Raw genomic sequence first — 27,716 nt, forward strand, 5'->3', positions numbered from 1 at the left:
GAAACATTTCAGCTTGAGGGGAGCATTGCAGTTCCAATGTCTTGCCAATCAGGAACCATAAAAATACTGATGAAAGGTTCCTTGCTCTTACTGCTGTAAGCTAGTCAGAGTTTGAATCTGTCAAGGAGTCAGAGAAAATGTAGTATATTTGGTTCCCACTTAATAAATATCAATTTATGAGTAGGATGAAGAAATGTACAAAGCGTCATTTCATTAAAAAGGGTCAAGGGTTGGATTTTCAAATATGAATCTCACTTATAAGCACAAATTCAACTGAATATAATTTGATTTCCATGAAGGTTAATGGAGCTTGTGATCTTATTAGGCACATTTATGCACCCCCCTCCGTTTTTATGGAGGAATGACTGAATTAATAACCAAATGAAATGAACAGTCCACTACATTTTGTATACTGGCATTTCTTGAATGGCTACCTGTTATGTTTATGGGTCAATGTTCTTCCTTAAGTTTTCCAGTACATTGTTTTTACTAGATTTCTTATGTCTTCTCTCTTATTTTCATTGTACTTATCTAATCAGAACTAAATTCTCATGATTTTTAAGACAGATCAGACATTTGTATGTTATTTCATACTAGATTTAAAAAATAATTTACTCAGCCGTTAGGATTCATTTCAAAAAATGCCATTCATATATAAATGAGACCTCTGTTTTACATGGAAGTTCTATTATTCATTCATTTTTTTTCTAATTTCATGCTTCTTATTCAAATCAATTATTTATAAACAAAGCATGATAAATAGTACTCAAGGCAGTAGATTAGTATGCTCATGCACACTTTACAAACCTGGGATGATGCACTTTTGTTGAATTGTTCAAACAACAGGAATTCCATGATTTGATTGGGCTTTAAAAGATTCAAGGCGCAGCATGACTGAAAACTATGAACATCCCCTCCAAATATCTACTGGCACAGTTCACAGTGGACTACGTATAGCACATACATCTATTAATATGGTTTGAAATTTGTAAATAGTCAAATTCACTACCAGTTGATATAGTAATGGCCACTAGTGTAGATGGTCATAAAAGTTGGTTAGACAAATTCATAGAGGACAACTCCATCAATGGCTACTAGTGATGGTAAATAAAGAGAACCTTCATATTCAGAGGCAGTGAACTGAATACCAGTTCTAGGTGTCAATATCAGAAGAATGCCGCGGCTTCTGTGATGATTGTTGGTGCTCCAGGGCAACTGGTCAGCCACTGTGTGACACAGAATGCTAAGCTAGATGGACCACTGGTCTGATTCAGAACAGCTCTCCTCTTAATAATAGCAAGGTCTGTGTGTATCTCAGAGAGAAGTTACTCTTATCTAGGTCAGGCAAGCAGTGTGGAAAAGGAAGTGAATCTATAGCTGTGTAAATGAGAGGAGTCTTTATTCTGCTAGTTAAGATCTGTGTGAAAAATTAGTCTTTGAGACGGGGGCTGTGTATACACCTTTAAGAATATATGACTGTTTTGAAACCACCAAGCTTATGAACCTATTCTGGAACCAATATGCTTATTAACACTCTGCAACCATCACGCTTATGTATTTATAAATAAATTCCACTTCTGGTTAAGAAAAAAATTCCTTTTTTTTAACCTCACAGCCACCTCCATGTGCTGACTGTTCTGTCATATGGCCATCCATAGCAAAGCCCTCCTATAATACTAGTTAAACAGAAGAGGTCTAAGGCAAAAAGCCTTTGGTGGCAGTGAAAACCTTTGGGGGAGGAGCAATATATAGGTGTAAGGATGCCAGACAACTCTCAAGAGACTTCACTTTATGAGTAAAAGGTCTTTATTGATAAGATGCCAGTATCATACACCATCCTTGCAAGGACTGGTGGCTACAGTCAAGTATCAGGCAGATATAGGTTCCCCAAGGCTACTCCTAAATCCTAAGTACCAGTTTTCTCTTGGAGGGACTTTTTCTCAATTCCTGGTATTCCACAGTAAAGTGGGCCATCTCACTGGACTTTAGGCACAAACCTTGATTCCTTCTCCTCTCCATCTTGCCCAATGGGATCAGTCCTCTCATGCGAGGCTTGTCTCCTCTTCCTCTCTTGGCAGCTCCCTGCTGTTGGCCGGTTTGGTGTTGCAAGTGAAGGAGCTTTACAACCTCCTCTCTGTTTTCAATCTCACATGCCAGCTGTATCCACCCCAGCAGGGTGCATGGGTCATCTTGCACCAATGGCTTTGCCCACTAAGTCTGGATTCAAGCTGGCATGGAAAAACTCCACCTTCACCAATTCAGACCAATCTTTAACTTTGGCAGCACATGCTTTGAACTTGGTTACAAACTTGCGCACTGGGCACTTCCCCTGTGTACTTCAGTTCAGTTCTTGCTCTCTCCCCATCGAGGGGATCTTCATAGCGAACCCAGATTGCACTCATGAAGGCTCTCACACTCTGAAGTTCCAGGACTTGGGCTGTATAGAGTTACATACCATTTGACTGCTTCTCCCCCCAATGGAAGCCCAAGTAGCTCACCCAGCTGGCTTCATCTGGGAAGGTGTGGCCCCATTCTCTGAAGAATTCTGCCACTTGCACTAGGAAGTATCCCAACTCCTCTGGGTCCCTCTCAAAGCGGGTTTCTAGTTTCCATAGCCCCCACGGCGGCTGCAGCGGAGGTCCAGGGATTGGCACAGCTGGGACTCCTCCTGGGCATATTGGTTGGGCCGGTAGACCAGTCAGCACTGGGGCTCTTTGCCCATATGGGAGGAGTACAGGTGCCTGGTCTTGTGGCACCAGTGCTCCTTGCCCATCTGGGGGAGGGATGAGCGGCTGGCCTTGTGGCCCTGGGGTGGCTTGACCCAGCTGGCTGCCTTGGCCTCCCAGGGAACTGGGTTGGAAGGCTGCCTGCATCATCTGTTGGATATTCTCCATGAAATCATACAATTCACACCTCATCTCCTCCATCTTGGCTCGGATCTCTTGCAATTCATCAGTGGAGGGTGCTTCCAGTGTTCCTCTATTTCTTTTTTTTTTAACAAGAAATTTTTATTTTATTAATAGAATTAAAAGCCCAGTAAAAAGGGCAAAGAAATAAAGAAATAAAGAAAAAGCATACAAAAAAGAGAAATTAGAAAAAATAAAAAACAATGTTTCATTTTCCATTTTTTAAAATTTGAGCCCCTTCACACACATATTTTCCCACTGATCCATCCTTATGTTATACCCAAAATACAGTTTTCCGTTTCAAATTTCAATAATAGCTTATACATTTTGGAAATAACATGTTCATCATTTGAACAAAGCTCTTTTTCAAACTCAGCCTTTTATAATCAAAGCCCCATAGTTTTGTATCTAATTTGAACCTTTCTAAAAGTTGAGCATAGAAAAACCATTGACATTTATAACCTTTAGCTATTAAATCCTCCCTTGTCTTCAGTTCACAATCTCCTTGTGAGAATTCTAGTAAGTCTCCATAAGTCAACCATTCCTGTTTGGACATCATCGCCCTTCTGTAAAACGCTTCCTGTGTTGAAATCCAAAGCGGTGTCTTCTATGATAATCTCAGTTTGTTTTTATTCTCAGAATGGCTCTCTTAATATAATGATTTTTAAAGTCTAAATTGACCTTTATCATACCACAAATAAGCATGTCATCCAAATCTAAGGTCATGACCTTCCAATGTGAAGAGCCTCTAATTTCTCAGAAGCATCCACTCCTTCATTTACATTAGACATGAGGCGGCATAGTACACTTTCAAAACCGGTAAACCATGACGACTGCCTCTCTCCTTCACATCCTGTAGAATTTTATATTTAACTCTTGGTTTTTTTCCCTTGCCATATAAAAGTTGAAATGTCCTTCTGCCATTGTTTAAATGGTACATCTGAAGTTAACACAGGTATTGTCTGGAAGAGGAATAACATTCTAGGTAAAAATGTTCATCTTAATAACTGATATTCTCCTTAACAAGAACAACTGTACTCCATCCTATCTTTTTTGATTTCTTTCCATGTCTTAACATAATTATTTTGAAATAGCATAGTTTTTCAACCTTGAAACCTATTATTTTCATCAATTCTTCCTGATTTTTAATATCCATATTTTTGTTAATGTTTTTGTTTTCTGTTCATTTATTTTGTATCCTGCCAGAGTACTAAACTCTCTCTCAACTTCTCCATCTGTGTTTTCAATTCTGTCTAATGGGTCTTCCAGGATCAAAACTAAGCCATCTGCAAAGGCTCTTAATTTGTATGACTCTTTTTTAATCTTTACACCTCTAATCCTTTCCTCCTGTCTAATGTCTCTGTTGAAAACCTCCAACACTAAAATGAAAAAGAGCGGTGACAACGGACATCCTTGATGTGTTCCTTTCTGAATCTCACATGGTTTGGTTAGTTTTCCATTAACAATGATTCTGGCAAGTATAAAGTGATTTCACCCATTTTATAAAGTTCTCCCCAAAATTAATCTTTTCTAAGACTTCAAACAAGAAAATCCAATTAAAATTCTCAAAGGTCCCTCCCTTCTGATTCCTCATCACCTTCCCCATCTTCACAGTCTGTGGAGCTGAGCTCTCCGACGATCTCTCGGGTCCAGCTCCCTCCTGGCCGACGCCACTCATGGGTCCACTTCACCGGGATCCCCTCCATCCAAGCTCTGTAATCGACAGAATGCCAGGAAACACCGGTGTGGAGTCTTGTGCCAGCTGCATCCACACTCTTTGGCGGGGTCTTTCAGGCTTCCCTCAGGTGATGCGGTACCTCCAGCCAACACTCCTGCATTGGGCCCATGCTCCTTGGCGAGGTCTTTAAGACTTCCCTTGGTCGGCTCTGCTGCTCTAGTCCCCTTGCCTCCCTCACCTGCCATTGCTCAGAGTTAGGAGTCTATGATGAGTTAGGTTCAAGGATTAAGAAGGGCGGTCTTAGCAATCTGTAAGGATGCCAGGCAACTCCCAAGAGACTTCACTTCATGAGTAAAAGTTCTTTATTGATAAGTTGCCAATATCATACACTTACACCATCCTTACTAGGACTGGTGGCTACAGACAAGTATCAAGCAGATATAGGTTCCCCAAGGCTACAACTAAATCCCTCCACCCTCTCCTAACAGTCCTTTAACTCTGCAGACAGGAAAACAGGCTGTATGATTCATGGACTGCTCAAGATCAAGCAGGCTCCCAGGCTCGGGAGAGATTACAACAGGAATAAATACCTCCTGTTCTCAGTTTCCCACCCCAGGTTCAAATAACAGAATCACCCCAACAGCATCAGCTTCAGCTGCAGGGGGGTATTGAATATGGCAGCACCTGACAATGAATATGAGCACCTGACATAAACAGGAAAAAACACTAAAGATGGTGTTAACAGTGAGATTCAAACCCCAAAGGGAAGGTGTTCTTGAGGTAAAAGCCTGAGTAAAGTAGAGAACACCTGAATCTCTCTTTGTGTGGAGAAAAAAGGAACATTGGTTGTGACCAGGGCCCTCCTGAGGTACAAGTTTAAAGGAATGTAAGAGTAGCTGTTATTAACGTCTAGGGGAAGGTTTAAAAGAAAATCATTACAGATGTGTAATGTTGCAGAGCTCAGTCAGCACAGAAAATTATATAGCCATGTTTAGTCTACAGTTACTTAAGATCAAACAACCGGGTTCACTTTTCTGCTTTAAACATACCTTAGCCACGAAATAGATGACACTTAAATTCAGGCAGAGGGAACTGATGTGGCTAAAAAGGTAGGGTGTTTTTTTTTTGTAGAACTGTATCATTTTGTTTGGTTGAATGCCACCAATGTAAGTTGATGGACAGGAAAACAAAATTCTGTAAACAATCTGTCATTATAATGAGCCAGTTTTTAAATAAGCTTCAATGGATTTTCTTGAAATCCATATGTAAACAAGACTATTGCCTAAATGTTAAATTGACAGTAAAAACACAAAAGGACAGGCATGTTGCAAACTACTGTCACATTAGTTCAGGAAACAACTATCATAGAGCCTGATGTCATAGCCACCACAAAACTGTTGTTTTCTGATCAGGAGTTTCCAGGAATGTGTTTGTCTTTTTTTTTACATATATACTGTCAGTTGAGCTGACAATTGCTTCAGTGTCTCTTCTGGATTTGTGGATATGTGGATGCGTATTCCACAAACATATTTAAATCTCAAAAAATGAGTTTTAAAGTAGACAGACCACAAGAAGCAGAAACTCCTACAATGAAAAGCTTCAGTAACATTGATATAAATACAACACTTCTACAATAAACTGGAAACTAATAAACTGAGAAGTTGTTTTTCATGTTTTGGAACATGTAAAAGCATTTTTTGTAGCTCCATGGGGGAAAAAATCCACAAGTAGTCACAGAAGTTATAGATGAAGCTTCCCCCCCCTTCCCTGTGTCTTCCCAAGTTTTAAGGCAAAAAAGGAAGACAGAAGCCATTTAACAACAGGGATTCTAAAATTAAAATGAGTTTTAAATTTTTTTTAGGTACCTTTAATTTAATGTTCAAAACACTTGACAAAGATTTGCATATCTGCATTCATGACTATGTATATGTAACATCTAAACAGTATAAATGAGGAAGAAAGAAAACTTTCCAGGGTTTTAGTTCACCTTAACTAACAATATTCAACTATTCCAAGTCTACATGAAATGAGTTTCCTCTGCTTTCTACACATTTTTTAAGTCATTTGTACTGGAGGCAATCAAAAAGAAAGAAAAAAATTCACCTCCCTGAACCATTTTCCCCACTCTCAATTACATAGTAACAGGTTTTCTTCTTATGATGTCATCTGGTATTGAAAAACTGGAAATTTTAAAACAAAGCATTCATTCAAACATGATTGCTACAAGGAAATGTAGTATGGAGTTCCACTTCAAACTATGATGTATCTTCCCATAATATATATGACGAAAGAAAAAGGAACTCTCATGACTCATGAGTCATGTTTTCATGTACAGGAAAATAAAATCCTGGAAGGGGGGGGGAGGAGGAAGTATTCAGGATTTTGTACAAAATGTTCATATTCAATGGCAGTTTATTATGCAGTCTTCAATGCTTCATAGATTCTTAATTCATTCAACAAAGCAATTGACAAGGGCAAAGTACCACCCTCCATTGAAGTGACTGAGATCAGTTGCACAAGAATTATGCATATACATCAGAGCTTCTACATATGCAAGTAATTGCCAGAATATTGTGATTTTTTAAAAGTTGTATACAGGATTAACAATCATATAAGTTTGCTTTCAGCTGTAATGCTGTATGCATACAACTTCTAAACATATTGAGAATATTTTTACAAAATATTACTGATGTAAGCTGCCAGTAATATAAGCCATTTTCAGTTCTCTCCCAAAGTTGACATTAAATATTTAAATAGATTCCAAAAAGTGGTTAGGGATTCTGATCCCATATGAACTTAGAGCTTAGCACCATTACAAAAGAGTCAAACAGCAATTAATCTAACAATCTTTCATGCAAATTTAGGGACATTACCTAGAGTCATTTTCAAAAGGGGAGTGCCCCTTTAGTATCAGACAGATGAATCTTCCATGTTAAAAATTAATTAATACTTGTAATTAAATATATGACTTAATTGTGTCCTCAAATACTATGCAGAAATTGATTTTGCAAATTCTACACAACACCATTGTTTGAACAAGCACAACAGGTGATTTTACAATACAAATAGACATGCCAGAGCAAAATTTGTCACAATTTATCACTTTAAATGGAAAACTCATTGAAAAGGTGCTATCAGTTTAAAAAAATGTTATTCACATCTGCATTCATGAATATAAAATTTAAATATTATAAAGAAGGGAAATTCTATTTCTTTTTTTCCCTTCCATTTGTAGGACTGTCTTGTGATATGCATCGGTTCCATTAAAAAGTGATTTTTGATCTACAGGGTTGGATCCAGCAATTCATCAGTAGAAGGTGCAATCAGATGCAGACCTCTGTTACCGCCTATGGTCGAGTGGAAGAGGAGCGGGAAGGGACGCGCGGCAACAACAAGCATACACACACACACTGGCTGGGTGAAAAAATGGCCACAACTTTATTAACATAACAACAGCAACAGGAGTATTGGCGCAGCATGTGGACTGGATCCTCTGAACCGCATCAGCTGACCTGCCTGCCAGCCACTGACCCCCCGCCCCCCCCAGTCGCCGGCTGAGGGGGGGAACCAAGGAGTGGCATTGTAAAAGGGGGGTGTCACCTGGTGTACACCCTTGGTGATTCCCCTGCCACCTGGGAGGGAGAATGCCCCGGCAGCTCCCGAGCTGGGCGTGCCTTCATAACTCCCTCCCAAGATCCCTTATGGGAATCCCCTCCATGGGGAGCCTGCGACCGAGGGCCCGGCTCCCCAACAAATGGGATCCGATCCAATGCCCAACCGCCTAAAAGTTGTGACAAATAATAACGCAAAAGAACAGGGAGAGGAGGGTGGGTGTCCGCTCGCTGAAGACGGAGTGGGTGGGGGTGGGTCCGGCAGCCAGTTAAATACCTGGCCGACGGACCTTGGAGGAGACTGCCGCAGGAGACCCGCGGCCAGCCCCGCCCACCAACGGTTCGACTCCGGGCCGCCGTGATTGGCTGGCCCGAAGTTTGAACTGGTTGGTCGCTGGCTCGCCCGGGGCATGCCGGGCGAGCCAGTGAGCAAGGCAGCCGCCGTGATCCCTGCTCCTCCATCCGCCGGCGGCAACGGGTGGCGCAGGTAAGTCTGGGACCCCCATTTATGGTCCCCTTCCCTCCAACGCAGTAACACGAACAGCAGCAGCAGCAACATTAGATTTATATACCACCCTTCAGAACAACTTAACACACACTTAGAGCGAGGATAATAATAACATACACAAAGTATGTTATTATTATGCTCACAACAATCACCCTGAGAGGTAGGCGGGGCTGAGAGAGCTCCAGAGAGCTGTGACTGATCCAAGGTCATCCAGCTGGCTTCAAGTGGAGGAATGGGGAATCAAACCCAGTCCCCCAGATTAAAACCCCATCGCTCTTAACCACTACACCAAGCTTTCCAACCCTGAAAATGCTGATTCCTGGAGGACATGGGTCCTGTGTAGACTCAAGTCAGACATTCATTACATGTTTTTGCAAATATTTTTAGTTAAGCCAACCCATCCCAGCTCAAGTTGGGGGTGAGTGGACAAGAGTTTGCCGTATAATTGATAGTGAATTGTGTGCAATTTATAAGCTGGTATATTCTTCAACTGTCACGAGCTACCCAGTTAATAAAATGACTGCCTTATTTTCTACATCATTAGGACTATGACTGCAGCTATTTTATATCTACAAGAGACATGAAAACAACTCAGATATAAAGTCTATTGCTGTAAGATGAACCTTACAGATAAGCAACCCTCCCTGACCCACACAATTTACTTTAGTATTTATTGTGGCTAGCAAAGGGGGAATTACTCAATGATAGAACACAAGTATAGGGTCTCTGGTATTAGTAGTTAAAGGATCTTAGCTATGGATGATATTTGCAGGAGATCTTAGAGAGGAATGGAAGGTAAAGTAGACGGTGCCAGGACAGATAACCCAGTGGTCAATGAGGCAGCTTTGTGTGTTCTCAGATAGGGTTTCATACATATCAGTTCCAGAGCTAATTCTAGTACATGTACAGAATACTTGAAAACAATTGCTTGCACATGTATTTAATGAAGGCAACATATTCATGTACACAAAATAATGGGCCTGTACTGGTAGGTAAGAGAAGATGATGATGATGATGATGATGATGATGCCAACTATGTGCTTATATATGGCTCTTCTGGACAGATAAGTGCCACACTCAGAGCGGTTAACAAAGTCAATGTTATTATTATCCCCACAATACAGCAGGAAGGGGTGCTGGGACTGCAGTAGTGGGAGTCAAACCAGTAGAGTGCTGGCTTGGAGCCCAGCCACTTAACCACTATGCTACACATCATGTTTCCATACCTAAACCATCACAGAATATGGTTTACCATATTAACTGATTGGTATCATATTCATTATTTTGCTTCCCCCCCCCCTTTAGAACCTGTATGGCTATTCCTTTTGTACCACTTTTAAAAAGTTCAACTTTCCTCATTGCATTACATTAAATCAGATTACTTTACATTTAATTACATTAAATAGATATTTGTCTGTTAGGCTTCCCAACTTGTCTACCATATGCAACAAGGACCAGGGCTTCCCTATTGTCATTTTTGAGAAAATGTCTCATAGCCGATTATCAGTAGCTTCTAGTACTACTAAAGTTGGCATTTTAATTTTACAGAGCATTTCCTTTTCGCCTTCATTCCACTTTAAGGGCAGGAATGACTCATAGACCTACCAGACAATGAGGGGTTTTCAAAGGAAATATCTTTGAGCTTCTGCTCTACTGCATTCACTCCTCCCATGCCTCCTGATTAGCTCTGGCTCCATACTGCCTAACAGCAGACACAGAAACTATCAGCAGAACAGGGAAAGGAGATATTGCTTATGCTGTAAAAATCAGGGTGGGGTGGTGGTGGACCTTACATAGGCAAGTCAGAATGGTTCTAGGACAGATTGGGCTGGAAGCAGTCAATTAATTATTTCTCTGTATTTCCAGCTAGCCCATTCCATTCCAAGTGAGGAGTACTTGAAAGAACTGGGGTGGATCCAAATTATGGGGTTGGATCCAAAGGGTATTTTTCTGGATTGTATAGAGAAACTTAGGTAAAAAACCTACTTTATTTGATGAAAAAATACCAATTACATAGCACATGCTAAAATTTCAGGTTTTATTTTCTTTTTAATGCATGCATAGATATCCTGGTGATAGCCTTAAAATGACATTTCAAGTTTAGAATCTCTAGTGAATTTCTGATCTGTGCAGTTTTTCTTGCTTTTGGGCTGAGCATCTGCCCCTCCCATTTTTTTGCCAATAATTTAAGCCTGGGGTTGCACAAAAACACAAGTCTTTGGAATGAGCCTCAATGGCAACAGCCAAAGGGCTCTTGGCCCTTAGCCTGAGACCCTAGGCAAGCTGTGCTGCCAGAAGCAGCATTAGCCTGGGGCTTTATTGCCCTCCTGGAATACTGTCCTTAGGGCCTGTTTGTTTAAATGGGGGGAGGGGTTCCTGTATATTTTGTAAGTAACCTGTGTTGAGTTTCTACAATCATTTCCAATAGTTAGCAAAATTCCCAATAACAACAACAAATTGTACCTGGTGTTGAGACAGGCTAATTAAAATAAAGATGTTGACTAATAGGAGGCTTGATTAATACAGAACATGGACCACAGGAAAAAGTCCATACCTGTGTAAACTTTTCTTTGCATCTTTCTTTGCATACCCTGCAATTTATAAATGCACTTACCACATGCCAGCCCATTTTTAACATAAGCACAATAAGGGCACACCTGCCCAATACATGAAAGGCTAGTATATTAATCTGCAAATGGACCAATACACAAGTAATGTATATTTAATGGTGATGCAGTGCAGGCATCAACCTTTTCATCCAAGTCACCTTTAAATATATTTCTCTTTCTCTTACTATACCGTAATACAATGTGAAATTCAGTAACTAAAAGTTGAAGAACACCTTTTCCAGATTCAGATTTCAACAGTATTACACAAACATTGAATTCTTAATAATTTTCAAGAATAACAGGGTAATACAACATTGTATCCTTTCACTAGCAAAACAGAGCTTCGTAAATCTAAGTGCAGCAGTGTCTAATTCCACCCCCCACCCTGTCTAACAGCATTTAAAGAAAAAATCCCTTGCTGTACCTCACAGGTGTAGCCCTTCAATGAGAAATGCTCACTCGCCTGTGGCAAGAATGCTTGAGTGCTTTTTGAATTGCAGAAAAACAGTGGTTTCTTGGCCTCTCCTTGGTAAACTAAGTTGGCAGAAAAGTTTGTTCTGAAGCTGACCCATGAGTCTAATTGATGCTTTACTGGTCACCAATAACCTGTTTTTTCTGACAATATACCTGTTAAGTATACAGCTTCTAAGTCTTTGTTTTCTCAACTGCACAGCAGCAAATCAGTTGCCAAGTGGTGCCACAAACTGGAGAAGAGGGCCTTAGGCTCGTCTCAGATGAGCTATTGGGCGAGTGCCAATTTTGTTCATGAACAGCCATAAGCATGTTCCTGCAAAGCAGGATGTGATCAAACTATTCAGAGCTGAAAAACCAGGTTTGCTTGCCAATTACGTTATTGCTTCAGCACCGAGTATTAAATAGACAGTGCCACACCAGCCATGAAACAATTGTTTTCTTTTGACAACAGATTTTACATCTTCAGTCTTTTGGATGGACTGTACCATAATTACCAGCAAAAAAAAGTCACAGACTGCAGAAAGAAGCACACCCAAGAAAAGGCATTTAAAGCCCCCGCTGGAAGTGAAAAGCTCCATTACCCTGCCCCCCCCCAAGGTAAGAGAAAGCTAGCCGTCCCTGCCTCAGTTACCTAGTTTTGGCTGCCAAGCTTCTCTCATGTTAACATTCCTATCCAGAAGGTGTAAATGGCACGAGGCCAGAAACTGCTCTGAGATACTTCATTATACTGCCCACTGCTGGCAAATACATTTTAAAACATTAGCTGTTAATGTTAACACTTAATTAGAGGCAGTGCTCAATCTCCAATTTTTTTTAAATTGTACAGGATAAAAAAAGGGGAGGGGGAGAACCAGGATATAGGTTCTTTATGTAAATTCTCACTGTTTCTGCTGTGTCTGCACTGCTGTTTCCTTTGGAAGAAATAAAGTCATAAAGAAAGTTCCATGGGATAAAAGCCTTGGCAGTTGAAAGTAAATGGCTAAGAGTTTCTTTTAAAAGGGCCCAAGAGACTGCTGTCAATGTTTAGCTATGCTCTTAGTTGTTTGTTGTATTATTCACTTAAAAAAACATACAAGTAGTATCAAATATTTGAGTTTAAATACGATTTTATTTGTTTTTGCACATACACAAAGTAGTCTGCATATTTGCTGAGCAATCTATTGAATAATTTCAGATTACATATACATGTACCATTCAACCCAGTGATAATGATAATTCAACCCAATGATAATGTCCATAACTATGTAAAAATGACATAATCATATTTAAAATTTCTTGGAAGAGATGTACATATAGCTGCCAGGGGCTCTGTTAGAACTTTCATGGCCCTCTCTCCCAAGAGTTCACCCACTATTCAAGTATTTCAATCGCGCTAAGTTCAAATAAAATTAGGATTTTACAAGTGCATAAGTGCATGTTTATTATAGGTTAATTAAAATGTAACAGTGGGATTTCCAAACCACATTTTAAAGACTAGCTAAAATACAGAGTACTGAACGATATAACTGCATATTTGAAGACATAATTATTTTGTGCTTACTTTCAAGGAATATCAAATATTGCACTTCGAAACCAAATTAGAGCTACGGTTGTATGGCTTCCTTAGTTTTATTTTCTTCTTAAACCTGATTCTGTTATCAGGCACTTTGATGCCAGAGGATCTAGGGTTAGACACAAGTGGCCTCTCCAAACCACAGGGTTATATAAGCCTTTATGACTCCACTGCACCCATGCACTTCAGAAACCCACTGCGACTACAGATGCCAGCATACTCCTAGATGGCTTCAACCATCACCATGTGATTCAAGGACCACTTTCTGGCAGGTAACACAGAGCTGAAGAACCAGCACCCAAAAGGAACATTATCACAAGTAACATATGTTAACTTGTTACACGTCTCACAACAATCTTAGGAGGAATAACAAAGGGAATTATATTTAAACATGGAGATTTATTTAAAGGCGCATCTGTTGCTTCCTCCACACACCTAAAATGCTTATGCTTCCACAAGAAAACACCACCCATTTGCATATTTTTTTTAAAAAAACCAGACTACCAGCACAATCCTATGCAGAATTACTCTACTCTAAACCCATTGATTTCACTGAGCCTTGACTGCGTAATTCGGCATAAGATTGAATTGTTTCTGTGTTTTGTTTTGGTTTAGTTTGCATCCTTGTGAAAAGCTTAGTTTCAATATGCTGCAAGTAACAGGGTGCCTTATTTTGCAGATTGTGTTCTTGGACAAAGACCAGGGCCAGAAATCATTTTCTGCTACTAAGGACAGCAATCCTCAAAGCAGCACAGCCCATTCAAATCCATTCACTTCAAAAGAGTCAGCAAAATGAAGAGTATGCCACTTAAACATAGAGGGCTTCATTTTCCCCCAGTCAAGATATAAATCCCTCTTTATTCATTTTTACAGCATAGCTAAAATTATCATTAGATGGTAAAATTTTCTAAAGATCAATCAAGAAAGAAATGGAAAACAAAGTTTATATTTATATATTCATCTAATTGCTAAATTTTGAGAGACCCTGTGCTATCAACATAAAATTAGTTCAGCTTTCTACAACAGAGAAATCAATAAAGTGCATCTCACGCTGAAACAGAATGCGTATCAAGTAGACTAGTACTGCTGGGAATCAAATATTTGTAGTGCAGTACACTTAAGATAAAAGTGGCATTTTACGGCCTGTACTTGAAAATACCCGTGTGCTGCACTGACATTGGTATAAAGTTGGTGCCAGGAGCAACAGAGCCAAGCAAATAGAGGATATATCCAGAAGACAAGCTGTGTAATTCTATGCAGAATTATTTCAGTTGGAGCCCATTGATTTCAGTGGCCTTTAGCTGGAGTATCTCTGCACAGACCCTGCAACTTGCTAAAAAGATATAGATTTCACAAATTGTGATAGAAATGCTAAACAAATCAGAATTGTCACAAACCAAACATAAAAATTCCCTCTTCGCTTGTTGACATCTTCTTGCTTAGCTGCAGTGTTCTGTTTTAAAAATAAGGTATGTAAGCAAAAAGTTCCAAAAACAAGTTGCTACTATGGGTGCTTACCAACAGCAAAGCTTTCTGGAGGCACAGAAAGGAACAACATTTTCAAACAGCTACCTATTTTAATTGATTTTTGTAATGCTATATCAGATGCTTATTTTTGTATAATGTTTTCACATAACCACCTCAAACACTGGCTGTGAGGCAGACTAGAAATAAATAAATATCAATCAATTAGCCATGCCTTCATAGTGCTGGATACAAACTTCCATGAATTAAAGGTATTCACCTTTTCTTGGTCCTCCAGCCTTCCAGAAAACCAAAGTTGAGGGCAAGAGACTCTCCATAACAAACAGGACATGTGCACATGGGGTTGAAGCACAGACGGGGACCTGGACACTACAGTCCCCATTATTGAACAAACCTATACCAATTTTCTAGAGTACCTTTTGAGGTGTCTGCAGATAGGTAGAAATCTTTAACACACAAACACACACACATCACGGTGTGTATAAGAAGTGCTTTGTGTTCATATTGTGAGATATTTTGGAACTGACATAAAAGATTTAGATTGGTTAGAAGGATTTAATTGTACAAGTGGAAGACATTCCTACTCTAGGGGATGAGTACTGCTACTTTATTTTTGCAGAATTGCACATTGTATTGATTTCCATTCTTCTTTTGTTCCAGTTCATGGTGAATTTCTAAAGCAAAGGCTGGAATTGGAGCACATACTTTTGCATTGCTGCCTCTTTACATTATTACATTGATAAAATACTGCAAACGTAAGCCTGATGTTATGAGACATATGATTACGTCAAGATTCTTTTTCTGCAGTGTTTTACTATTGCATGCATGTAAAACCCAAGATGTTATTTTTAAAAATTAGAATATAAGGAAATGGCTCCAGTCGGTAGGCACCTAAAGAGCAAATGGAATGGAATGTGAATAGAGATGGACACGAACAGAAAAAAAAGCGAGCATGAGGTTCGTTGTTTGTTGCCATCCATGAACAGGGACTCACAAACAACCACGATCATGGCCCTGTTCACGAACATGTTCGTGGTTGGCTGTTTGTGGGGGCCAGCAGGCTTTCCTCCAGCCATCATCCAAGTCAAGATCCCTACTGCACCACTCCCAGAAACCTGACCTGAGCAGGCAGCAGGAAAGGTACCAATAATAAATAACAGCTTGGCCCAGAGCCTAGCAGCAGCCCTGGAACTTGAAGGGGTATATCCTTATCCCACCTCACACAAAGAAAATTCAAGCTCCAATGCACTCTCTCTATCAAAATGCCAACAGCAACTGTCTCTCTCCCTCTCCACTGTCTGCAAAGTCAGAGCTGGGAGCCCCCCTCCCCCCAGCTCTTTGCTCCCTTGTTGTAACAAATTTGGAGCTCCACACTTGAAAGGAAGACCTGCCTATCAAGCTACATTGGGCTTAGATTGGGGTTTTCAGGGCAACAGCAGGAGTTCAGACAGAGTTCAGACAATCCCTGCCTAAATTGCCCAGGGAATTGATTGCAGGTGCCAGACTGTCTGGCTTGACAAACAGCAACGAACGAGGCTTGCAACAACCACCTGTTCGTTTAGAATGGGGCCTCACGAACAGCTTGTTTGTGAACAGCAGATTGGGCTGTTTGTGGCTTTTTTTTGTTCGTATTGCTGTTCGTGCCCATCTCTAAATGTGAGTAGTTAGTTAAGTTGCTCCTACCCTTCAGTTAGTCTGGCCAGCAGCAGGAGGGAGAAGGCATGGAGTGTGATTTGAAGGAAATGCTAACTTCTTTATAGCTATGTGGTGGGCCCGAAGCAAGAAGTTACAAAGTATTATTTCACATTTTAATACTGTTATCCCTAATACTATAAAAGAAATGGATTTCAAAGTTGTTGGTCAGCTTTTAAAATTTACTTTATTTATACCCCTCCCTGTTCCCAATGGGGAGGGACCCAAAGTGGCTCACGTTGTTTGCTTCTATTTCATCTTATCCTCGCAACAACCGTGTGAAGTAGGTTAGGTTGAGAGGGTGTGACTGGTCCAAAGTCACCCAGCCGGCTTCCATGGCAGAGTGGAGAACTGAACTGGGGCCTCCTAGATACTACAACACTTGAACAACTTAAGGTTTTATTTAAAAGGGGTGCACAAGCCTTCTCCCTAATTTCTTTGCAGATCCAAGCAAACAAAGAATGTATCAAGCACAGCAACTACAGGAGGAGCCGCTGCGGAACACACAACAGAAAAGAGGCCCCACATGCCTTTAAATGAATACTTCAGACTTTCTCTTTCTTTGCTTTACTGGGCACCACCTGTAGGGTACCTTTTGGAAAGGTACTGAAAATCTTGTATTTAGGAAGGCTGCTATGTTCACTACGCTCATGTCTCAGTTACACAGAAGGTTGTAAAGTTTAAGCATTTACTTTTTGTTACTCAGATTTGAAGCAACGACTATCAAATAACTGAAAAAAAATGCTAGTTGTCTTTGTTTTAACTATATTGGCATGACGTCTATTATCTAATTTCCTTATTCCTGTATAAAAACTAAAGCATTTCACAAATTTCACATCTATGCATATAATTGTATATAGTTCACTAAGACTTTGTTGTTGTTCTATTTTACTTCTGTACACTGTTTTTGTTTGTTTGTTTGGGTTTTTTTAAAAAAAATGGGAAAAAAAGGTTGTAAAGTTGTTACATTTAAATATTGTGAAAAATTGTTACCTCGAAAAATATACACTCTTGGATATTCTTGAAGCCATTTTATAATTGCGTGACAAGCCAAAAAGGTGCTTCCAATCTTGACTTGAACCATCCCCAGTTCGCCATTTGGAAAAAAATTAGGAGTGGGATGTGTTGCCAGGGTTCTGCTTTGTTATACATGCTCTCCTATACTTCGTTAAAATACCAGCAAAAAGGAACTTTGATATAATGGTATGCACAACTGCATCAAGATAGCTTCTGTACAGTGTTTTATGAATAGAGATGGGCATCTTGGCACAATGGAGAGGAGGGAAAGATGCACGAGAATTAATGAAATAAAGTTATGGCTGACTGCACGCACAGTGTTCATTTAAAAATTTAGAAATATAACACAAAATTTTAGAGTGTTCCTAGTGCATCAGTTCCATTTTGGAAATAAGAACAAGCAATTCAGGATTTCAAAAATCCAAGCAGAAATTGGGATTAAGATACTTTTGGAAACATCCCCATAGCATTTGTCTCTCTCCTCCTTTATTTTTCAGTCTCCTGTGGTTGATCTAGTTTCCAGCAGAGGTCTTTCTCCTTTTAGACTCTACAATATGGGTATATGCCCTTCTCTGAACACAGAGATCCCATTTACCAATTATAGCTAACAGCACAACTTAGGGTAATTAGACAGATAGTGAATTATATATTGTATGAAATACTCCATTTTATCTCTTCTTAATTACTGCCAATCACTTGCATTGAGTAACCTGAGGTTTTAAATATGCTGAAGAAGAATGATTCTGCCCCCTCACCTCTTTCTAGATGCATGGGCTCACTGACTCTGACATGCACAGATGGAACGAAGATAACAAAATAGTTAAGACAGAACTCTGAAACTTGGATTCATTTTGAATTACTAGGGAACTCAAAATTGGAAGATTTTTCTTCTTTCACTTCAAACTCTGGAGATGCAAGTCACAGATAGTATGCAGCTTTGGACTGTGTGCACTTCAAACCAACCTTAAACTGGGAAGATGGAAACTGCAATGGGAGCCACAAGACATGAAATGATAAACTACACATGGACCGGACTTCCCCTCTGCATATATTTTAAAAATTGTCAGACTGGTGACTTCCAGTGGCAGCCAGGAATATATCTATGCCTGTAGAATGCCAACTCTCCCTTTTTAAGTCTTTTTCCCAGAAGAGTCCCAGAGTGTTCATGTTTTCTTCAAAAGATGCTCCAGCCCCAGCCATTTTAGTTACCTCTTTTCTGAGGCTATTGGAACTGCATGTGGCATTCTAAAGACAGGGCTGCTGAGGGCTGTCTTTTTCCTCCAGGCAGAGATTTCTTCTGCCTCCCTCTTCACAACACCCAGATTCTGACAGCACTCATTGTCATCAAGCAAGGCCTACTGATATTACCCTGAAACTTTCTCATTGACACAAGAACTACACAACCACAAGTTTCACATCCCATTTCTCTTTCATAGAAACATCACACCCTCACTATCTCTTTGATTTGCTCTTTCACACACAATCATCTTTCTTTCTTTCTTTCTTTCTCACCCCCCGCCATAAGCATCCAAGCCACTCCTTACTCCACACAATCATCTCTTTCTTTCTCATCCCCCCATAAGTATCCAAACCACTTCTTCCTCCTCTGTCATTCTCCTTTCCTCACTCAATGAGCGATTCTTGACCATCTTGTCAATTTGGGAAGTCCTACAAACCCTGCCTCCTAGTAATTTCACAGTTGTGTTTCCTCATAGTATGCTGGGATAATCTTATTCATTTCTGTGTTCCATAAAGTACTATACTGTAAATCCATCCATGCACCCTTTCCCAAATCCATTCTCTATTCTGTTGCTTTATATAGTAAAAAATACTATTATTTTGCTACTACAGAATAACACAGCTAACTCCTCTGGATCTATTTATATAGTAAAGGAGCTCTCTGGGGAGATAGGAATACTTTTGTTTCAATGATTTCGATTTTGATTCCCTATAAATCTCAGTCTCTTACAGTAACATTTGAACCTAATCACCATAAATACTAAATGTGATTAGAATACATATTTTACACACAATTATGGCTTTCTAGTCCCCTCCCAGCATATGTAACTTTACATGTTCTGTTGATAATTTTTATTGTATTCCTTATGTATTTTGTTTTAAACTTATCAAGGTCATCTGAGATTTTAATCTTATCTATAAAGTGTTTGGGCATTTCTTTCTCTCTGTTTTTAATAATCTAATGTCAGCATATTTTTCAGTACTGCAATATCATATGCCATAACACTAACTATTTTGAACTGTGACTTTATATATTATTGTTACTTCTCTGCAGTAATTCTTAGGATGGTTTTGTGCTTATGAAAGTTTTTTAAAAAGCTGAATTTTCAACAGGAAAAAAATTCATTTTCTCCAGCACTGATGGGAAGAGGAGGGGAGTATCTACCAATTAAGCTTTTATAAAATAACATGGACTTACTTGAGCCAAAGCGGCATCTCGTTCTTCTATGACTGCATTCATTTCTTCAGCTGTTATTTTCTTTTTGCGTTCCTGAGTCCTATATAGTCGATCGACAATTACAGCTCCAGTCCTTCGTATAGCCATCCCAGTGTCTGCATTGTTTATTCTGTTCAGTAATTCCTGTAATGTCTACCAACAGCATTATATGTTAGTCAGACAAGAAGTTTAATATATTTTATTTAATATAGGGTTTTAATTAATAGGCACATGTGAATTGTAAATTGACTGAGTGAAGTTATTGAATTTTCATACTGCAGCAAAGATGTACATTATTAGTGTGTCAATTCTTCTTTTTCCCACATCTTAGTTCCTGAAACCCACTCAATTGAACTTAAGCCTCTAAGATATAAGACTGACATCAAGAAATCTCCTCAGAGAATGGCTTACCATGTCATTTTCTTCAGGGTTAATATTTTCTAGCCTAGAAAAAAGGGACACAGAAAGCCTGATCAGTAGCATTTCCTTAGTGCAGCAAAATGAGTTCGCTTTTTAAATCTTTAGAACCTCAAGTAATTTCATTCTAGTAGTCTTTAGAGTCAACCATGACACTGAACATATTAAAGTGCCACCTGCTCGATTCCATCTTTCAATAATGCTCCATATCTTCAGTACTGACTTCAGAATGTTAAGTTATTAATGTTTACTACTATATATGACTACAAGGATCAATTGTTCATATGTGCTTAGATGAAGAAAGTTCCCCAGTGACGTGAGAGCACAGACGCACTTTTATTTATTTATTTATTTCTGGACTTATCAGTTTCATCTGAAATTATATATTTTAGTTTTGTTTATAACATCCCTAAATGAAAGAACACACTAGCACTACGATCCTAAACATATTTACTTGGAAGTAAGTTTTGTTTCCTTCAATGGAGCTTACTTCCAAGTAAGTTTGGTTACACTTGGTCTTCTTAGTCTTTGAAAAGTGGCATGAGGCTGGGCTTACCAAACATAACCTTTTCTAATTCTGAACACAGTATTAGAAAATTAGATAAAACCTTATTTGCAAACTCTTCCCCCACCCCACCCAATAAAATATAGAGCCAAGCCACTCTATCCCTTAATTCTGAAACAAAGATACATAGCCTTGCAATTTTTTCAGTGATTCTAGTGTAAATCTGCAGAATAATTTTGAAAATGTAGTAATTAACACTGTACTAACCCTGTAAAAGTGGTGAGAAATGTGATAAATAAGTCATTATACAAAAAAACCCTAATTAACAATTTACTAAGTTTTAAACATAGGTTAACTGCTTTTAAAAAGTAGAAATCTATTTGTAACTGATGGCAATTAATCAATATGTTGCTGTACCATTAGTAGGCATTCTCTGAGCCACAAGAATTGCCTTGCACCATTCCCAGTTCTTTCTTTTGGCTGCAGTTTCTTTCACTGAATTTGAAGGTACTCTTGAGAATTTTCAAGTTTTCTGGAACAGCTGTATCATTTAAAAGTATTGTAGGAAAGGGATTCATAAATATACATTCATTAGCTCTCTGTTTGTTTGTTTATTTAATGTCATTTATATTCTGCCTTTCTCACTGAGACTCAAGGCGGATGACATAGAGTGAGATTAGTACAATCAGTAGCAAGGACAAGGGCAGGCGTTTCCATACAGTGTCAAGAACATTTCCATAAACAATGTCATAGGGTAAATGAATACAGTGTCAAGAACATTTCCATAAACAGTGTCATGGGATAAATGAATATGTTTACAAAGATATACTCTGTATACTGCTCTATTTTAACAAAAAAAAGCCAGAGTAAGGAAGTTAAACCACTCCTAAGCTAATTGGAGTGGAGAGTTCCCTCAAGTCACAGTTGACTTATGGCAACCTCTGGTGGATTTTCATGGCAAGTGACTAACAGAGGTGGTTTGCCATTGCCTGCCTCTGCAACCCCGGTCTTTGTTGGAGGTCTCCCATCCAATTACTAACCAAGGCCAATGCTGCTTAGCCTCTGAGATCTGACGAGATCAGGCTCACTTGTCAGGGCCTAAACTAATGAAAGGAGGTTAAAAGATCATATACAACAATAACTTTACTGGATCTTCTTCTAGTGGCCCCAAACCCAACATGGTAAACAGGGCCTTTTCTGCTACAGCACTGATCTCAGCTTCCCAGTCACCCAGGCACAGCAGGGAATTCCCCACCTCACTCCCATTCTCTTGCCCTCAAGAAATTGAGAAATAGGAGAAAAATGGCCTCCATATTAACACTCTGTCACCTCTGGCCTTTGTGGTCTTTAGAATAAAGATTAGGGGAAATTCCTAGAACATCACCCAGATGTGACATTATATCCTTCCCAAATACCACCCTCCATAGATACCACTCCCCAAATCTGCCAGCAATTGCTTAGGCAGTATCGACACCATGCTGAACTTGTTGATATAGGTACTAGATGATGACATTTTCCCACAGGCTCTCTATTACTATTACTTAGTATTTGCCTGTTCTTGTATTCTGCCTTTCCCCCTCCTAGAATATGTGGTTTTACAATTTTCGGATGGACTTTATTTTGGTTTGCTGGCTCAATCATTTTATTGCTATCTTGTGGTTTTAATTGCTCCACTTTGACTATTATGGACTGCAAATGATCATTTTAAAGATCTTCACACAGTTGTCTTTTTTAGTGTGGTTGTCTTGTGCTATAATTATTGCATTTCATTAAATGTTTGGACGCTACCTGGGCAACATTAGCAGATGAATTAGAATATAAATGTTTTAAATAAGAAATTAAATATTTATATACCTGTGTGAGGCTAAAACCATTAAGATTAACCACCTAGTATGTGGATAAATCTGTCCTAAAACACCATAAATAAATAAATCTGTTTAAAAATCAGTGTGGTTGTCTTGTGCTTTAATTAATGCATTTCAGTATGGCCCTCCTGGCCAACAGCTTCCACTGATAAGGCTGGGGGCCGCTCTTTGCCTCCCTGGAAGAAAGAGGAGGCAGAGCATTTCCATGGTATCTGGGTCTCAGGCTGGGAGGGGGGGTGGAAAGAGGAGCCTTATGAGGCAACTCTGCCCAGCTGGGCAACTCTGCCCAGTTGCTCTGCGTGCTCGGACTGAGCAGAGCTCATCTCAAGTTCTCTCAGATAAGCTCCTCTGATGCTGTTTTCCGAAGGCTCTCATGGTTATGCAGGGATAGCTGCCTCGGAGAAGCTGTGATATTACCCTGCTTGCTACCTTCATACTCCAGGAGGAAAGCCAGGGCCTAGCGCCAGGCTCATTGGTTTGGCAGAGATGACTTCTTACTTACATTTGGAATCTGTTGTCTATCAGTCAGGAGGGCTAAAGCAGGATTATACTCAACGCCTGCAGGCCTCGGGACTACCTAGGCTCCTCTCCCCTCCTCCCCATTTTACTTTATTGAGAGTACTTCCAACAGCAGCAGCAATAGGCTGTGCTGTAGGGCACAGGGATGAGTTGTAGCCATCTGAGGAGTGGATCAATTCATGCTTTATTACTACTGGCCTAGCAGGGTGGATGCTGGTAGCCCCCTCCCCCTGTCTAGGCTTTTCCCTCCCCTGTCATTACACTTACTTGGGAGGGAGTATTATCAGCAGCAATAGCTTGGCCTAAGGCATTCAGGCAGCATGGGCCATTTTGTGGGAGGTCTTGGCAGATTATTCAGTTGGGTATGGCCATTTTGAGAGTGGCACCCAGTGGCCTGCTTAGCTTCCTGGCAGTAGCAGCCATGTTGTGAAGATCTACAATATGCACAGCTCTGGGGGTGGCCATTTTGAGTGTGGCATTTGTGTGGCCTGATTTACCTCCTGCTTACTGGCTGTAGCAGCCATTTTAGTGGGGCCTTTGCAGCTTATCCTGTGCTAGGATGGCCATTTTGAGAGTGGCAAACAGTGGTCTGCTTAGCTTCCTGGCAATAGTGGCCATGTTGTGAAGGCATCTGCAATATGCACAGTACCAGGGGTGGCCATTTTGAGTGTGGGCTTTGTGTGGCCTGATTTGCCTCCTACTTACTGGTAGTAGCAGCCATTTTTGTGGGTTTTTTGCAGCTTATCCTGCGCTGGGAGTGACCATTTTGAGTATGTCTCAAGGTGGCCTGCTCAGCCTCCTTGCACTGGTGGCCATTTTATAGAGGCCTCTGCAGCCTACGCAGTGTTTGGGCTGCCATTTTGGGGGTGCTGTGTTCCTATTGGGCTTTGAAGTTCTAAAAGTAATCATTTTACAGTACATTACATTACTTTACTGTACGTTTCCATCATGCCACCCAGAAAGGGTAGTAGCCCTCCTAAGGGCAAGCAGCCAGAGAACAGGCCTCCTGCAAAGCGGCCCTGCAGACTCTTCCTTTGAGGATGATGAAGTGGCTGAGGAGAAGAGGGAAATACTGCTATAAGTGTCTCTCAGTCAGGAGGGCTGAAGCAGGGTTAGGCCCAGCCCCTGCAGGCCTCCAGTTGATCTAGGCTCCCTCACTGTTTTCACTTTATTTGGAGAGAGTACTTGTAGCAGCAGCAGCAGTGAAGGCCTGGGTGAGGCACTGGTCACCTGAAGAGTGGTTTGCTGCACACATTATATCTACTGGCTTAGCAAGGATCTACAGTCCCAAGGTGATGGCTGGTTAAACCACTCCCCCTTTTCCCTGCTCAATTTGCAGCCTTTGTGGGCCTAAAGAGCTATTTTTTTATGTTTTGTCACTCAGGCCCCCTAATGGCATGCTGTGTTATTGCATCTGCTGAAATCGGCAAAGCTGTTACATGGGGCACCGAAGTCTAAGATGTGATCTGATCTTTCTACCAGATTAGCACAATTGATGGCCAGTAGCGGATCTGGCCTAGGCTGCTGTAATCCAGTCATGTTAAGGTGACAGTGGACCTGACTGATAAGGTAGGTAAGTCCACTGGCCTTTAGTGCCTGGCTGTGGAGGCTCCAAGGGGGTCAGGCAACAGTCTTTCGACTCCCATGTTTAGGATCCTGGGTTGTATTGCCTTGTGTCTTGCCTTTGGGTTTCGCAGTTTGGCTACTGGGTTGTTACTTGACTCAGTCCTAAAGGGACAGTCATAAAGGGAGCAGCATGTTGAGAGTTAACTGTCCTCTTCAGGAAGCGGAGGAGAAGGATGAGGTGGACCTGAGGAGGCGACAAGTAAATGAGACTTAAGAAAGTCTATTGCACCTGGGCCAGTCGGCAGCTAGCTGGCCTTCTTTATGGGAGCTTCAGCAGCTGGCGGGGCACCAAGCCTTATCTCCAGGGTGTTGGTACCTAGAAGTGGAGTTTCCTTGGAGTTTCTGCTGCCTTGGGGCCCAATGGCTTCTGGGTTGGCACCTAGAAGTGGAGTTTCCTTGGAGTTTCCACTGCCTTGGGGCCCAATGGCTTCTGGGTTTAGTTCAAGGGCACTGGTGGGCTGACCAGTGGTTTCCTTGGGGTTTCCGCTGCCTTGGGGCCCAGTGGCTTCTGGGTTTAGTTCAGGGGCACTGGTGGGCTTACCAGTGGAGTTTCCTTGGAATTTCTGCTGCCTTGGGGCCCAATGGCTTCTGGGTTTAATGCAGGGGCACTGGTGGGCTGAGCAGTGGCCCATTGACCAGTCAGTACGGGAGTCTTACTATAAACCAGGGGTGGCCAAACTGCGGCTCTTCTATACATATCATGAGGCTCCCAGAGGTTCCTGAGCATTGCCGTGGCCATAAAGTTTATTTTATTTTAGTTTATTTCCTTCCCTTTCTTTCTTTCTTTAGTTCTTTCTTTCTTCCTTTCTTTCCATGTCTTTCCCCTCCCTCTCATTCCATCTTGCCTTCTTTCTATGTCTTTCATATTTTCAATTAAAACATTGGGGTTGTCAGGTCCAACTTGGAAAATACCTGAGGACTTTTGGGGTGGAACCAGGAGACTTTGGGGGTGGTGTCTAATGAAGATTTGACATCACTTTTGTGATGTCACTTCCAAGTCAAAGGCTCTTCCCAAGCCTCACCCCCTTCCAATGATGTCACTTCCCACATACTGCACCAAACCCCCACCCCTTCCTGTGATGTCACTTTCACGACACTCCCCCAAACCCGCCTCTTCCTCTGAAGTCACTTCAATGCATCATGTGTTGTGGTTCTCAAACATCTGACATTTATTCTGTGTGGTATTTATATTAAGCAAGTTTGGCCACCCCAGCTATAAACCATATATGATTGGATTTTTCCAATCCTCATGGCAGTTGGATTGTGGGGGAGGGAACTAGATAACCCCCCAGCCCACTTCATGTGGACAATTAGGCAATGGTGCCCATACCTAACCCTCTTTCATCCAAGTGGCATAGGATTTTGAGGGAGGTTCTGGAGACTGGTCCTGGCATTTATGTTTTAAGGCAGCGCCCGGTCTTGCCTGCAGATAGAATGGTGCAGCTTGTCCCTCGGATTTGCTCTGAGCTATGCCTCCAGGGAGGGCTATTGTTTCTTGGCAACCAAGTGGCATCACCCCTAGCATGTGGTGAACCTATGACCAAGTGGCCGGAAGTCTCTAGGCTAGGGTACCAGTTGGTCTGTAGGAGTTATGGCTGAGCTGGTGGATCTCTCCCAGTTATGGGGGAGTGGACTGTTAGGGGGCTTGCCTCATATCCAGTGGCAGCCATCAGGAAGCTTAAGTGCATTTAGGTTCACCAGTAAACCTCCTAGTTTGATGTAAGCCTGGGCAGTTTCCGGGGTCGCACAACATTAATGGTGGGCACGAAAGTTAGATCCTGAGCATTAGTGCAGTGATGACCTTCCTTAAGGAAGGGTCTGGTTGACTCCGCATTAGCCATGGGGAAAGTGATGGCTGAGCTGCTACTTCTGTTTGATGGGATGTGGGGTCCTTTGCATCACTCCTGGTCATTCACCTGGGGATAATGAGCTGGGCTTCCCAAGGGCATGGCCGTTCTGTTACAGGCCCCATAGATGTGCACGCATAGGCAAAGTGGCCCAGTGTGCTCAAGGGGAGGAGCAGTCCTCTGCCTCATGTACTGGTCATTCACTTGGGCAGTAATGACCTTGGCTGCGGGGCATGGCCGTTCCAGTATAGGCTCATGCAGATTTGCACACATAAGCATGGTGCTTGTGAGCTGGAAGGGAGGAGTACCTCCCTTTCATGTTCAGGTAATTCACTTGAGTGGCATGACCTTGTCTCACAGAGCATGGCCCTTTCCTTACAGGCTCACACAGGCTTGCAGTGCCCAGGCAAGTAGTGGCCTGATGGTTTGAGGGGAGGTGCGGACCTCCACCTCATGTCTTGGTCATTTGCCACGTGGTGTTGACCTTGTCTCACAGGGCATGGCCCTTTCCTTACAGGCTCACACAGGCTTGCAGGGCCCAGGCAAGTAGTGGCCTGATGGTTTGAGGGGAGGTGTGGTCCTCCGCCTCACGTTCTGGTCATTCACTGCATGGTAATGACCTTGGCTCACTGGGCATGATCTTGGCTGCAGGGCATGGGCCTTTCATTACAGGCTCACACAGACTTGCAGTGCATAGGCAAGTAGTGGCCTGGTGTGTTGATGATTGGTCCGCAATGCTTCCATGTCAATGCGGCGGGAAGCTTGTGTCTCATTAGCCCCTGAGAGGGCTAGGTGAAAGGCTAACAGAGTCATAGAGAAAGCTTTGGGGGAGGCTTTGGGGGGGCCACACCCCTACATACTAGGCTGAATTTGCCAACCTCTACTGAGATAATGGGGGTTCACCTGGCCACTGAAGGCAAGGACATCTTCCTCAATGACCTATGGCAAGG

General features: G+C 41.4%; 1 protein-coding gene across 1 annotated transcript in view; it reads right to left on the reverse strand.

The window, feature by feature from the left end:
• MIPOL1 (mirror-image polydactyly 1) overlaps window positions 1–27,716 on the reverse strand; it is a 270,727-nt gene that overhangs the window by 157,511 nt on the left and 85,500 nt on the right. The window contains exons 6-7 of the mRNA XM_054972227.1: window positions 20,399–20,432; window positions 19,970–20,140 (exon numbers count right to left, since the gene is read on the reverse strand). Coding sequence (XP_054828202.1) covers window positions 19,970–20,140; window positions 20,399–20,432 — 205 coding nt within the window. The remainder of the gene's footprint in view (window positions 1–19,969; window positions 20,141–20,398; window positions 20,433–27,716) is intronic.

This window comes from Eublepharis macularius, chromosome 2, assembly GCF_028583425.1.
Source record: "Eublepharis macularius isolate TG4126 chromosome 2, MPM_Emac_v1.0, whole genome shotgun sequence".
NCBI lineage: Eukaryota > Metazoa > Chordata > Lepidosauria > Squamata > Eublepharidae > Eublepharis > Eublepharis macularius.